General features: G+C 44.1%; 1 protein-coding gene across 2 annotated transcripts in view; it reads right to left on the reverse strand.

The window, feature by feature from the left end:
• The window catches only part of SLC35F4 (solute carrier family 35 member F4), a 236,610-nt gene extending 228,557 nt beyond the window's left edge, over positions 1-8,053 (reverse strand). The window contains exon 1 of one of the 2 annotated variants that reach the window (XM_059182188.1): positions 7,939-8,053. In XM_059182188.1, the coding sequence (XP_059038171.1) occupies positions 7,939-8,041 (103 nt within the window). In that variant the 5' untranslated portion in view covers positions 8,042-8,053. Of the gene's footprint in view, positions 1-6,997; positions 7,215-7,938 lie in introns of those variants that run through there. The other variant, XM_059182189.1, reaches the window with a different exon arrangement.
• Positions 8,054-13,538: the final 5,485 nt, after the last annotated feature.

A 13,538-nucleotide genomic window follows, 5' to 3' on the forward strand; every position in this document is an offset into this window, starting at 1 on the left:
GAGTCCTGGGATCAAGTCCCGCATCAGGCTCTCTGCTTGACAGGAAGTCTGCTTCTCCCTCTGACCCTTCCTGTTCTCATGCTCTCTCTCTCTCTCTCTCATTCTCTGTCTCAAATAAATAAATAAAATCTTAAAAAAAGAAAACAAAACTATGTTACAAAGACTTCTCAATAGTACATCTCAATGATAATTATTTATAACTGTTATAAAACACTACCTATCACATATAAAGAAGCATAAAGCCTATTATCAAGGTAAAACAGAATACGACCTGGGAGAAATATTTATATAAGGCGTTCATTTCACTAGTAAGACACAGTTTTATAAGGTACTCCATTAGAGTAACATTACAATTTTAGAATATTACACCAGTTAGAGTGCTTAAGTGTCACATATTATACCATGAAGACCAATAGCAACCATTTCAAAAGGCCGGGGAAGAGGACCACATTGTATCTCTTACAATTCTAGTAACTTGTACTACTGTGTACTAAAAAGGGGGGGGGGGAAAAAGCCCCCCCCACCACCACCGCTCAGTCAAGCACAGGAAATGTGATGAAGAAAGTAAGAAGGATGAAAATGCAGAAGTTACAACCGCAAAGGTAAAGCAATCACAAAATACCATTTGGTGTATTCCCATTCTCTGAATAGGCACATCTATTCATAGCTGGTGTGTGTTTCTCTTTCCTTCCAATTGCTACCGTCGTGTGCCCTTCCTTTTTTGTGTGTGAAAATAATTAACTCACCAATTTCTTCAAAGGAAACTATCATCATTCATTCATTAGTACAATAAACTTTATTGAGTGCCCAGAATGTACCAGACACTTTGCCTGAGAGGAAAATAAATAAATAAATTCAGTCCCTGCCCTCCCTAAGCTCTGTGGGTGAGACAGCCTCCTGTAAAGTAAACAGCCGAAAATAGTGTGCTAAATACTGGGGCAGAGGTGAGGACACAGTTTCATCGGAGCACAGAGGAAGGATTAACCCAGCCCTGAGCAATCAGGAAGCTTTACAGAGGACAGCATGTTTAAACTCAGCCTTTAAAGATAAATAGGAGCTTTCCAAAGAGTGACGAAGGAGACACAGGGAGAGGAAGCAATCTGGCCACAGTGTGAAAGGCACAGAGGAGCAGAAGAGCGTGGAGACAATCATGTTACCAAAACAATGAGCTCCCTGCTGAGACTGTGCCCAGGGTTCACGGAGGCCATGGGAGCTATGAAATTAAAAAACAGGGGCACCTGGGTGGTTCAGTGGGTTAAGCCGTTGCCTTCGGCTCAGGTATGATCTCAGGGTCCTGGGATCGAGTCCCACATTGGGCTCTCTGCTCAGCGGGGAGACTGCTTCCCTTCCTCTCTCTCTGCCTGCCTCTCTGCCTACTTGTACTCTCTGTCTGTCAAATAAATAAATAAAATCTTTAAAAATAAAAAAATTTTAAAATAAAATAAAATTAATAAAATAAAAAACAAACCAACCACAAACTGGACTAAAAAAAATCCAACAACCTAAGTCAATTGAGGGGCTTAAAGAGATGAAAGACTGTGAATACATTACATTTATTAAAAATATAGAGACCAATGAGAGAAATGTTCCTTACAAAATAAAAAGAATTTGCACGTGTCTGTGGATATAAAAAAGACTGAAAGGATAGTGTTAACCAAAATGTTAGTACTAATCACCTCTGGGTGATGGAATTATGAGTAAATTTTGTTTTAATCTGTCTTTGCTTCTCTGCCTTCCAGATTTTCTGCATTAAGCTTGTATTATTTTGGCAATTAGTGGAGAAAATGTGTGCTAAAATAGAACAATGTAAGCCAGGCTCGGATTGTGGCATGCTAAGGAGTTTGGACTTTATTCTACGGAAAATGAAGATTTATTCCAGGCATTTGATCAGGGATGGGAGATGAACAGATCTGCACTTTAGGGAATTAGATATGGTTAAGGTGTGCATAATGGATTAGAAGCGTTTGAGGCTGGAGGAAAGATGTGATGGATAGAACTATGGGCAGCACCAGTAGGGATGGAAAACACATATTTGGGGATGACCAGGTAGGACTTCTTAACTGAATATAGGTAACAAAAAAGGGTAGAGGTTTCAGAAGAACTCTAGGTTTCCAGGCAATTGGTTAGATGTAGATATTGGAAACTAGCAAGCATAATAAGAAGGAAAAGGCATTTTTTTAAGGAAGGGCTGATGAATTTAGTTTTATGTGTGAAATGCTTAGAGGACATCTAGGTAGGAATTCTAGGAGGAAATTTGAAATGGACTCAGGTTCAGGAAAAGAGGACCTAGATATACAGACTCATAGGAGATGATGAAGTCATAGGAATGAGTGAGCCTGCTCAGGGAAAGGCAGGTGAGAAGAGTCAGCTGAAACATCCGAAGTCTACAGCGGCGGTCAAGGACGTCAGAAATCCAGAACAGCTGGACGTTGGTAGAGTTCTTTTTGGGGATAGGGTGGTCAGGGCTGGGATCAGAGCAAGAGGAAAAAATTTTATTATTGCAGCTGCTAACAGTAAACAACCACAGAACCTGGTCACTAGTGGGGTGTAGGAAAACAAGGCCAACAGGTGCCAAAGACAGAAAACAAACAGAGGTAACTGGTCACCATCTGAGATGGAAGGTGAGGTACAGAGAGGCAAAGTAAACACAGTAGGGATTACCAAGTAAGATTGCTCCATAGAGGATGGAACTGTCAAAGCTGACCTGCTGTGTCACTGCTCTGAGGCAGCAACTTGCACACTCTCTTTCACAAACAAGGAAACTGACCTACACCAATGAGATCTCGGAGCCAGTTCCTGGCAGGTTTAAGACTAGAATCAATCTCCAAGCCACTAGGGCTTGTTCTCTACACATCAACATACTGTCTCCTTATGCAAACACAAAAAGAAGGCTTACCCCAGAAATATCAATTATGGGATACAGTAAATCATATATTGATTTATCCTTTGACTTGACTTAATGGAAATAACATCTTACAGCATATCCCTCTCTCTCTCTGACTACCACCTCTTGTCTTCCAGCTACCTTCCGCTGCCCTTTGATCCCACAGAGATTGTCAGCCACTGATATGTTTACCAGCTTTAGGTGCTATGGTCAATCATTACAGCAATACCTCCCTTGCATGCACTCACTACCCTCTGGCCCCTGCTATTTTATTATACCCACTGCGTAATCTGCGGCTCTGGTTGAATCCTTCTCTTCACTGGCTCCATGTCTCATGGTATCCATGAATACAACAGCCTCCTGACCGGTCTCACTTTATCTTTGTGGCCAGAAACTTGAAATGGGCCTGGTAAGGCAGCCAGACAACTTTCCACCACCTCCCCAGTCTGCTGGGTCTCCCTACTTAACTATTCACACCTTCTCTCTCCTCCAACCACTACCACCCCCTCCCCCACCCTCACCCTCCACTGATTCCTTGCTTCCCCTTTGAAGAAAACTAAAGCAACCAAAGAGAACCTCAACTGACCCCCGCCATCTTGGTTACCCATTTTCCAAAACCTGAATGCACATCCTCTGCCCTACCTCCACGAAATGTCCATTTTTTGTGTGTGCAATAGATTCCATACCTTCTCTTTCCAACATCATTAATTATTCTTTCTCTATTGAATCATTCTCAGGTGCATGCAAACATGTTATTTCTTCCATTAAAAAAAGCAAAACTTCTTTTCTTAAGAATTTATTTATTTATTTATTCGACAGAGAGACAGAGAGAGAGTGCACGCAAGCACAAGCAGGCAGAGAAGCAGGCGGTGGGGGAGAGGGGGCCAGGAAGCAGGCTCCCTGCAAAGCAGAGAGCCCAAGGCAAGGCTCCATCCCAGGACTCTGAGATCGTGACCTGAGCCGAAGGCAGAGACCTAACCCACTGAGCCACCCAGGCACCCCAAAAGCAAAATTTCTTAACCCTACTATCCCCATTTCCTCTGCTCCCCTTTGCGCACACACACGCACACACACACACAATCTGTGAAGAATTGTCTATACTCACATTTCCAAGTCCTTAACTCTCTCTTATACACGTTTGAGTACCTTTATCCTACCTTACCTGCTTTTGCCAAGGTTCTAGTCAAGGTCATCAAGGATCCCCAGTTGCCAGATTCAGTGGTCAGTTACTAGTCCTCATTTTACTTAACTTTTCAACAGCACGGGACTCAGCAAACCCCTTCCCCTTGAAACTCTTCACTGGTTCCCAGGGTATCACATGCTCCTGGTTTTCCTCCCTCCTCCCTGGGACCTCCTTCTTGGGCTCCATAGTGGTTTCTCTTCTCCCCAGCTTCTCAATGTCTGAGAGCCCCAGGGTTCAGTCCTTATTCCTCTTTTCTTCTCTACATAAATTCATTTTTTGGAGATTACATCAGTCTTGGGTTCAAAATACCACCCAAATGTTGAAAAATGTCTAATTTATATCTTCAACCAGATATTTCCTCTGAACTCCAGGCTTACCCTTCATCTCCAATTACATTTAACATTTCCAAGATATTAGCCTTACTCCTGGCCCCCTAAAGCCTCTCTTACCTTGAAGCCTCCCACAATTCAGCTGTTGGCAACTCAGTTGGTCAAACCAGAAAGGACAGGATCATTTTTTGTTTCTCTCTCTCGTTGATGCCATATCCAATCCATCAGGAACCCCACTTGGCTCTAATGTCAGATACCTCTAGAATCTAACCACCTCCTCCCACCTGAACTGTTACCATTCTGGTTCCAGGCACCAACCTCTCTCACCCAGGTTACAGCAATAACACACTGACTAGTCTCTTGCTTCCACTCTGACTGAACAAAACAGTCCAATGGATCCTTGTGAAAGGTAAGTATATCACATCACTCCCTTGTCAACACCCCACAAAGGCTCCCCAGCCAAAGGACTTACAATGGCCTAGAAGGCCCCACTTTGCCTGAGCCCTGCACCCACAGTGACCTCTTCTCCAACCACTCTCCCAGCTGTTCAACCCCCTTCAGCCATGCAGACCTCCCTGCTTCTTCTCCAGCATGCCAGGCACTTTGCACCCCAGAGCCTTGCACCGGCTCTTCCCTCTGCCTGGAACATCATCGAAATATCCACATGTCTAACTTCTTCACATACATCAAGGCTTTGCCCAGTTGTGACCTCCTCAGGGAAGCCTTAACTGACTTAAAAATTGCCACAATTTCTACTCAGCCCTCTCAGAATCTGTCATTCTTTTTACTCTGTTATGATATTTTTTAAAAGCCCCGATCACCTTGAAATATACATTACTTATTTGTTTGTTTGCTCATTATTATTGCCTGTCTCCACCCACTGAAACTTCAGCTCTAAAAAGGAAAATATCTTTGTCTGTTTTGTTCATGGATGTATTCATGGCACTTGTTGAATGGATGAATCTATTTCCCCCACAAGGCTGTAAGTAACTCAAGGCTAGACAAATGCTTCAATCACTTCTGTACCTTGATTATTATCATGGTAATATCATACCCTGATAATATCATATATAAGTTTATATGTATATATATATGTGTATATATATAAAATATACATACACACACACATATTTTTTTTTTAGCAGCCTAATAGAATTTCTTCCGGACAAAGTACTCCTCTTCCTGATTGCCAGGGATGCCACACTACAAACAGGAGGCAGATCATTGATGCATTTTCTCAGAAGTGAGTCCCCACCTACCACTTAAAAGGTAAACGGCACAGATATCCAGTGATCATCCTTCAGGCCTCATACATGACCAATCAGAAAATGGGAAAGTCACCTTGCCTTCACAAATTATACATTCCTCACCATAGCCTTTTCCTAAATATATCCCTCCAGACTTCCCCCAAGCTGTTGCTCACTCCTGGTAGCAACTAAATCAATTGACCATATTGTACTGGTTTGCTTCAGTGTGTTTGTTTACTAGTTAAAGCCTGCATTAAGGGCAGGATTGCTTCATGGTGCTCGGCTGCCTGGCTCTCTTCCAGCTCTCGCCTCTCCTAGTCTCTCATTGTGCAAAATGGCAATCTCTTTCCACCTCCGAAAGCACAAACATCCTGAAAGTTATTTGACTATCATGTAATTCTCTGTCCTTGTGAGATGCTGTCTTTGCTGAGCTCTGCTGCAGGAAGTTAGGTAAGTGCCCATCACAACTACATCTGGACCCCTCTTCAGCTTCCGTTACTGTCTCAGCCAAGGCTCTTCCCTCTTTTTGTCCTATTATTCTACTGCAAATGATACATGAGCAGTTATTGAATGAGTCTGAAAAGATAATATGAACACGATTTTACCTAAAATGTCACTTTTCCAGGATTCCATTTGGTTTCTTCTTTATTAACCAAAGTTCCATTGTTATAAAAATTACAATAATAAACTACTCTGAGTCTTGTAATTTCACAGACCTCTTCTCCATTCTTTAAGCAACCAAAGTCCCATCGTTCCTAATTAAAATATTTAAAGGTGAAATTCTAGTAATCTCCGCACAGAATACTAGTGCTTCCACGTAAGTTTCTAGGGTTAAAAAAGAAACCGTTTGCCAATAGGAGAAAAAAATGAAGTTTCTGAGTCTATAGTACAAAGACTTCAAACTGCATTCCACAGTGTGTTATTTTCTTTCCAGAAAATTCTAACACTATATAATTACTTTTGTATGGAAAATGAATAATGTAAGCTTCTAAAAACAGCTAGACAGAAACCATCCAAATCAGACAGGCCTTTCCTGAAACCAAATGAAATATTAAATGAGAAAATATCTCTAGGAGAACAAAGCTCTTGCATTATTATTAAATAGAAATGGAGCATAGTGGGGGAGAAAGTTACATGAAAAAAAAAAAAGTGTTTTCTCATCTACGTGTCAGGCAGGGCTCTGCTTCAGAGAAACCGTAACATTGATCGGACCCCAAAATGTCACAGAAAAATACCAATCAGAAATGCACCCAGGCTCTTGCAAGGTTTCCAGTTAGAAATAACAGCAAAAACATCAATTAAGCCCCATCTATTGCGACAGAAATGCATCGATGTAGGAAAAGCGAAATCCCACCTGCATGGGAATTAAGCCGCAACTAGTCCCCCAATTCGGAGAAAAACGAGCTTCGCCCTGGTCGCTGGCTGAACTAATTCCAGCAAAGGTAGCCAGTGGGTTTGTGTGTTGGGGGAGGGGGCAGAGTAGAGCGCGCCTCACCGCCCTCCCCCCAAAACTGCTCCAGAAATGTGAAAGGATCCGCACCGCAAGACCTGGCTTAGCCGGGAGAAAGCCTGTGCGGAGCTCAGAAGCCTCCTCCGGCTCAGAGGTAGCCGCGACGTGCGGCGGGCAGCGCGGGCGCGTGGCCCTGTCGCGCCTCCCCCTTCCACTCACCCCACCCCCAGTCGTGGGCGCGGGTCTCGGAGACCCGAGCATATTCTCCCTCTGCCCCGGGTGGAGGACCCCACAAAGACATTTTAGCAGGAGTAATTCCCGCGCTGGCAGCGTCTCGACAGCCCGAGTGAAACCAGCCAAGCCGGCCTGCGCCGGGACCCACGTCTGGCTCGGCCGCCCCCACCCCCGAGCCCACCCAGGCTGCGTGCCCCGCGCCCGGCCCGCAGCCCAGCAACCCAGCTGGGGCTGAGAGAGGGGGTAGTGCAGCATCTAGGGCTGACTTTCCGCTAAGGAAACAAATGCCATGGCAGCCTCCCCCGGTCGTAGAGAAGCCAGAGGTGAGCGGGCCGACGGCTGTCACGAGCGCTCACCGGGTACCCCCCTCCCTGCGCTTCCGACCCCGAGGCTGCGCCTGTTAACAAACTCCTGGGCGTAGACCGCCCCGGGCCCCCGTTCCTCTTGTGGTGCAGCCCGGAGGACCGCGGACATACTTTTCGCCCCAGCGGCCCCACTGCCGGGAAGGTAGCGTTAGCGGCACAGGCAGGGCTGCAGGTGTCCGGACGGCGCGCCCTCCCGCATCCCACCGGCTCCGGCGCCCGGAGGAAGGCAGCCCCGCGGCGTCTTACTTTTCTGGCTGGAGTAACCCGGATAATAGCCATAGTAGCCGGTGATCCGCAGGATCCGGTCCTCGATGGTAGCCACCCCGTTGGGGGCCGCCTTGACATCCATAGAGAGCGCGGGGCGGCGAGCGCAGCGCGGGGCCCGGGAGCTGGTGCAGGTGCTGCCGCCGCCGCCGCGGGTGCTGATGTTGCAGCTCGTGCTCCCGCGCCCGGGCTCTGACTCCACCGCCCGGCGCGGCACCGGCTCCGCATCACAGCGGCGGCGGTGGCGGCGGCGGCGGCGGCGGCGGAGCGGCCCCCACTCCGGTCGGCCTCTCCGTCAGCCTGGCAGCTCTCCCGCCCGCCGCCCGGCGCACTGCTGCCCGAACAGCGCCCCCTCACCTCCGACGCCCACCGCGGCCGGGGCGGGTGTGGGCGCCCCACCTGGCCGCAGACTCTCCTCGTTAACCCTTCTGCGCCCCTTCCCCGAAGACTGGACATCCCCTCAACCCCACCTGCCAGAAGGGATGCTCTGTCCGGGGGCGTGGGAGGAGACGAGAAGGTGAGAGATGGTGGCAGGGGCTCGGGGAGGAGGGGTGGAGATGGAAGAGACCCAAGCGGAAGCGACTGTTGATGTGAGAGGTGCACACTGTCGCTCGGGGAGATGACACCTGGGGGGCGCCGCGGGGTCTCGGTCCACGCTTGCCGTCTACACCACCTGGGGTCAGCAGACGTGCAAGCGTTCCCCAGAGTTCATCCGTTCTCGAAACTTGCCTAGACGACAGGGAGTCTTTTTTTAAGAAATGGGCGGGGGGTGGGGGGAAAAAAAATGAGACCTCAGCAGGTGGTACGTGAAGTAATTACGCAGGTATGGCAGACACGAAGACTTTAACAACGAAGCCCTCGAGTCTGAAGGTCCGCGTCTGACAGTCCGTATCCGGACCCTCAGCCCGCAGCGAAAACATCAAAGGCTTGGGAGACTCAGCTGCGACTCTGTTTGTTTGTTTTACCCATTTCAAATGCCCTTAGGAGTAATGATTTTCTCCTTTATTGCAAAAAAAAAAAAAAAAAAAAAAAAAAAAGTGGGGGGGGGGGGCTTCACAGTGTAAATATTTGGACGGGTGAAAGTTTTGGCCCCAGCTAGAGACTTTCCACCTGGGTCTAGAACGTCCTTGAAGCTCTGTCAGAGCGAACACCCTCCCCTCAGGTGTGCCTCTTCGGTTTGGGCGAGATACCCACCGGATTAAGATCAGGGAACAGAGGGGATGATTCTTCTATTTGTAGAGTGAAATTTATTTTTCAAAATTTCATCTCAGAAACGAAAGGGTGTGGGGGAATGGAGGTCGGGAGTGAGTTCATCAGCTTAGAGCTTATGCTCCCCTTCCACCCAGACCCAGCTGAAGACGTCCCTGCCAGATTTCACATTTCTAAAACTTAGGTGGGGTGGGGGGTGGGGCAGGGAGAACAAATTGACTTCAGAGACCCGTCAGAAACCTCCAAAGAACCTATCCCACAGCCTTCTGCCTTCAAGCATTTTCCACATTGAATGTGTGTCCTTAAGAGGGAAGAAATGTTGCAAACTTTTTAAAAGATGAATGAGATTGAAGCATATGAAAATGCAGTATTAAATTCCACAATGCGCTAAGAGTTTTCATCCAGACACAAAGCCTAGCACAGAATCCTGAGATTGGAGTGGCTCCGAAAGGATTGTGGCTGGGAGGAAGGTTCATAAAGAAACCAATTTCCTCCCACACCTGCTTTCTGGGTGAGGAAAGATGGAAGGATGGAGGGAACTAAAAGGTCAAAATGAACTTAAAGGAAAAAGCGAGTCTGGTGCAGTGTGAGGAGCCGAACATTTAAAGCAAAAACAGAAGAATTATGCCTTTACACTCTGCTGCTGACCCCCACCCCAGAAAGTGATCTTCAGCACACTTTTGTTACTTTTATTATTTTTCTTTTTATTTCTGTGGCAAACCTTATGCAAAATGCATGCATTGTACATGGTAAAATGGGTTGATCCCGTTACTTGGAGACATCGCTTTGTTTAAAGTTTCTATTACCTCATACGTGTTTAGTAACATAATCCATAGCATATTAATATATAAATGATTTAATGAGAAAGAAATTAAGAAACTACTCAAGCAAAAACCTTCTAATGTAATAGGAATATGAATATGCACAGACTTTAAGACCAAGTGGTTTTATCCTATTAATGCTTATAACTTATTTTACCATAATGTACTTAAGTTCTAAATTACACTCATTGTGTAAATTGGTCCCTTTTCCCTAGTTTTGCTTTGTTTTCAGAATTTTCACAGTAGTGGTTAGAAATGTACTTGCTGAATCTCATCATTCATACAAACAACAAATTCAGCATAAATTTAAATAAAATTAAATTTAAATTCCTTTACCCACAAGAGTCTGTTTCCTAAAAGAAATTATTTTTAAAATCTCAGACTGACCTGGAAATTAATTTTTAAAATACTAAATAAAATATTAATTTTTAAAATACAAATGCCTCTAATCATCTGTAATAGGGCAACTAAAACAGCAAATGCAAGGACATGCCACCATCTTGGACACTTTTTTTTAATGGAACTTAAATTTTATAATTATAAATTGATCAACAATGAAAAGTAAATTTCTTTAATGATAAGCACACTTTGTTGCACATAATAACAATTTTTTGACCTTTCAAATGTTACTTTGTGATCATCAAAAATTTACAGAAATTATTTTGAGGGGAAGAGAATTTTTAAAAACATTTTTATATGTTTGCCTGCTCAGCCTACCAGTTTTCATAAACCCCAATACAAAAATTCAAATTTACAAAATGTGAAGTATCAGTGTGCCTCAAATCTATTCTGAAAAAAATAAGGAAAGGTACAACTAAACAAATGAAGACCAAAGGTAATTGTTTGATGCAAAAAAATGGTTCCTCATAGTAGCCAGTTTACATCGCCAATTTCCCTATTAAACTAAATAATAAATCAACTTTCTGGGTAAATCATAACTCAATTTAGAAAAATTTGGTCTGTGTGCGGGAATATTTTTACTGCATTAGCACAAGGCATCTGCCTGTGATTCCAAGTGAATTTTAATATCTGGGCCATATTTATTTTGATCCTCTGACCAAGTCAGATTAGGTATTTATACTAATTGAGTAAACAAAACTTCACCATTTGTGTTGTAAAAGAAAAAAATTCCATATCATTTATAAAATAATTTATGTGATAGTCACTTATAACTTTGGGTCTAATGCTAAAATAAGTATACCAAGAAATAACATTAAAAACTAAGTATGATCATTGAGCATAAATTCTATTCAAAGATGTATTCTGTCATTAAAAAAATCATTTTAAAATACCACAACAGCCTTTATACTTTGGAAGAGTTAGTAAAATAAAATGCATGGAATCTAGTCTTCTTTACTATGATTACCAGCTGGAGGCCAGAAAATCTGGGTTTTAGTCCTCTTCCATGACAGGAACAAGTCACTTCATCTTTTTGACCACCTCTTTGGACTTACCAATAAAGAGTGCTGAAAGAAGGGAATCTATTGTAATGTACGCACCTCCTTGAGCCAAGAGTAACTTAGCTGTTTGGAGAGCCAAGAATGTTTCAGTCTTAATACCCAAGGGCCAACGTTGCCTTGTATAATCATCAGCACTATTTACAGATATGACCCCAGGTAGTTTGCACAGTGTTTGTGTTTAAAAGCATCTGGCATCTAGCCAACCAGGTGATAAGCACTAGCATCTGGAAAGAAAAAAAATATGTAGTCTTCGTATTCCATTTTCTAAAAGCTGTTTTGAGCATTTAACCATCAAGTCATCAGCTGCCACATTTGGACAGCTGATCCGGCCTTTCTATTCCAGTGTTGGGCAATGTTAGGCATTGCTATTTGACTCTTCAGCCAATGGCAGGACTGAATGTGGTTGGCGGCCCAGCACTCAGTATCTGTCTAAGAAATCAGGGCAGTCTACTCTTCATTGACCTCTGGTACCAGGCTCCAACACAGGACTATTTTTGAGGCTCGATTCCTTGGAAATGCATTGAAATCCTTTGGAGATAGTCTGAAGTCGTTTCAACAAATACAGTCAAATTTTAGAATTTATCTACGACGTGTGTGTGTGTTTCTCTCTGTCTCTCTTTCCCTCCATCTTTTCCCCTCCCCTCCCTCCCCCCCTCCTTTTCCTCACCTCTTCCCTCAGCCATATAAGCAGGTGGTTTAGAGCATGGACTTTGAATCTAGACTGCCAGGGGTCAAATCTGGTCTCACCATTTTCTAGCTGTGTGACCTTGAGTGCGTCTCTTAAACTCTATGACTCAATTTTCTCATCTGCAAAACTAAGAATAGGGTGCCGTTTAAAAGAAAACAACAGGCCCAAAATGGTGTCACTTAAGCTAAGTCATCAAATCTGGGCTTAATACCTAATCTAACTGCAGTTTCAACTTCCCCCAGAAATGTAGTCTTAACTTTTCTTCAATCAGGAATTTTCTGATCAACACCAAAGAGGATTCTGGGACATGGGTCCCCTCCATCCCTGAAAGGAACATGAGGTAATCCACCTAATGAGACTTCCTGCCCCTCCCCCTAAGGGAAAGTGACCTAGCCGGAAACAATCCTTTCTCTTCCTTTACTAAGAACTTCTTGCCTCACTCTTCTTCCTAGAAAAACCTTCCCATTTTGTACAACTCTTGGGACCTCCCTTCTACATCCTAGATGCTGCTTAATAAAACCAGTTAGATCTTTAAATTTCATTTGGTTGAATTTTGTTTTTTAATCATATCTACCTCATGGAATTATTGTGAAGATTTAAATGATTTTATATTCATAAAGACTTTATAACAGTGGCTGGCATAAAAATATATCATAAATGGCATTATTATTTTGTTTTGTGGACATGCAGAACACTCTGAGGGTCAGTTTTCTCATCTGTAAAATGGGCTCCAACTCTCTACTTAATAGTGTTGCTGTGATGGTTAAGTGAGATAACATATGAAAATACCTTACTAAGAGGGCTCCTGGGGGGCTCAGTCGGTTAAGCTTCCAACTCTTGACTTCAGCTCAGGTCATGATCTCAGGGTCAAGGGTCTGAGCCCTGAGTCCAGCTCCCCACTGGGTGTGGAATGTGCTTAAGATTCTCTCCTTCTCCCTCTGCCTCTCCCCACTCATACTTTCTCTAAATAAAGAGAGAGGAAGGAGAAGGAAGGGGAATGGAATAGAGGGGAAAGATGGGAAGGGAGGGGAGAGAAAAAGAGGGAAAGGAAGGAAGAGAGAAGAGAAAGAAAAGAAAGAAGAGAAAAAGAGAGAAAGAAAGTCTTAAAAAATCTTTTTTTACCCAGGCTTGGTATATAGTAGTTGTACAATAAATATCAATGTCCTTCTTTCAACCCTACCTGCCCTGTCCATTATCTATTACTAAAGTTAATTCATTTGAACATTTCATTCACATTTTTAGGGGTTTCTGTATCAATTGCTGTCAGGAGTCTCCTTGAACCCCTTCAACCATGACACCAATCACGGGAGGCAGATCTTGGCATCACATTGGCAGACCAATGGAATAGGTGAACTGCAGAATTTAAGTGCTTTGCAGAAAAAGTAGATGCTCTGGGGCAGCAGT

Source organism: Mustela lutreola, chromosome 7, assembly GCF_030435805.1.
Source record: "Mustela lutreola isolate mMusLut2 chromosome 7, mMusLut2.pri, whole genome shotgun sequence".
Classification (NCBI taxonomy): domain Eukaryota; kingdom Metazoa; phylum Chordata; class Mammalia; order Carnivora; family Mustelidae; genus Mustela; species Mustela lutreola.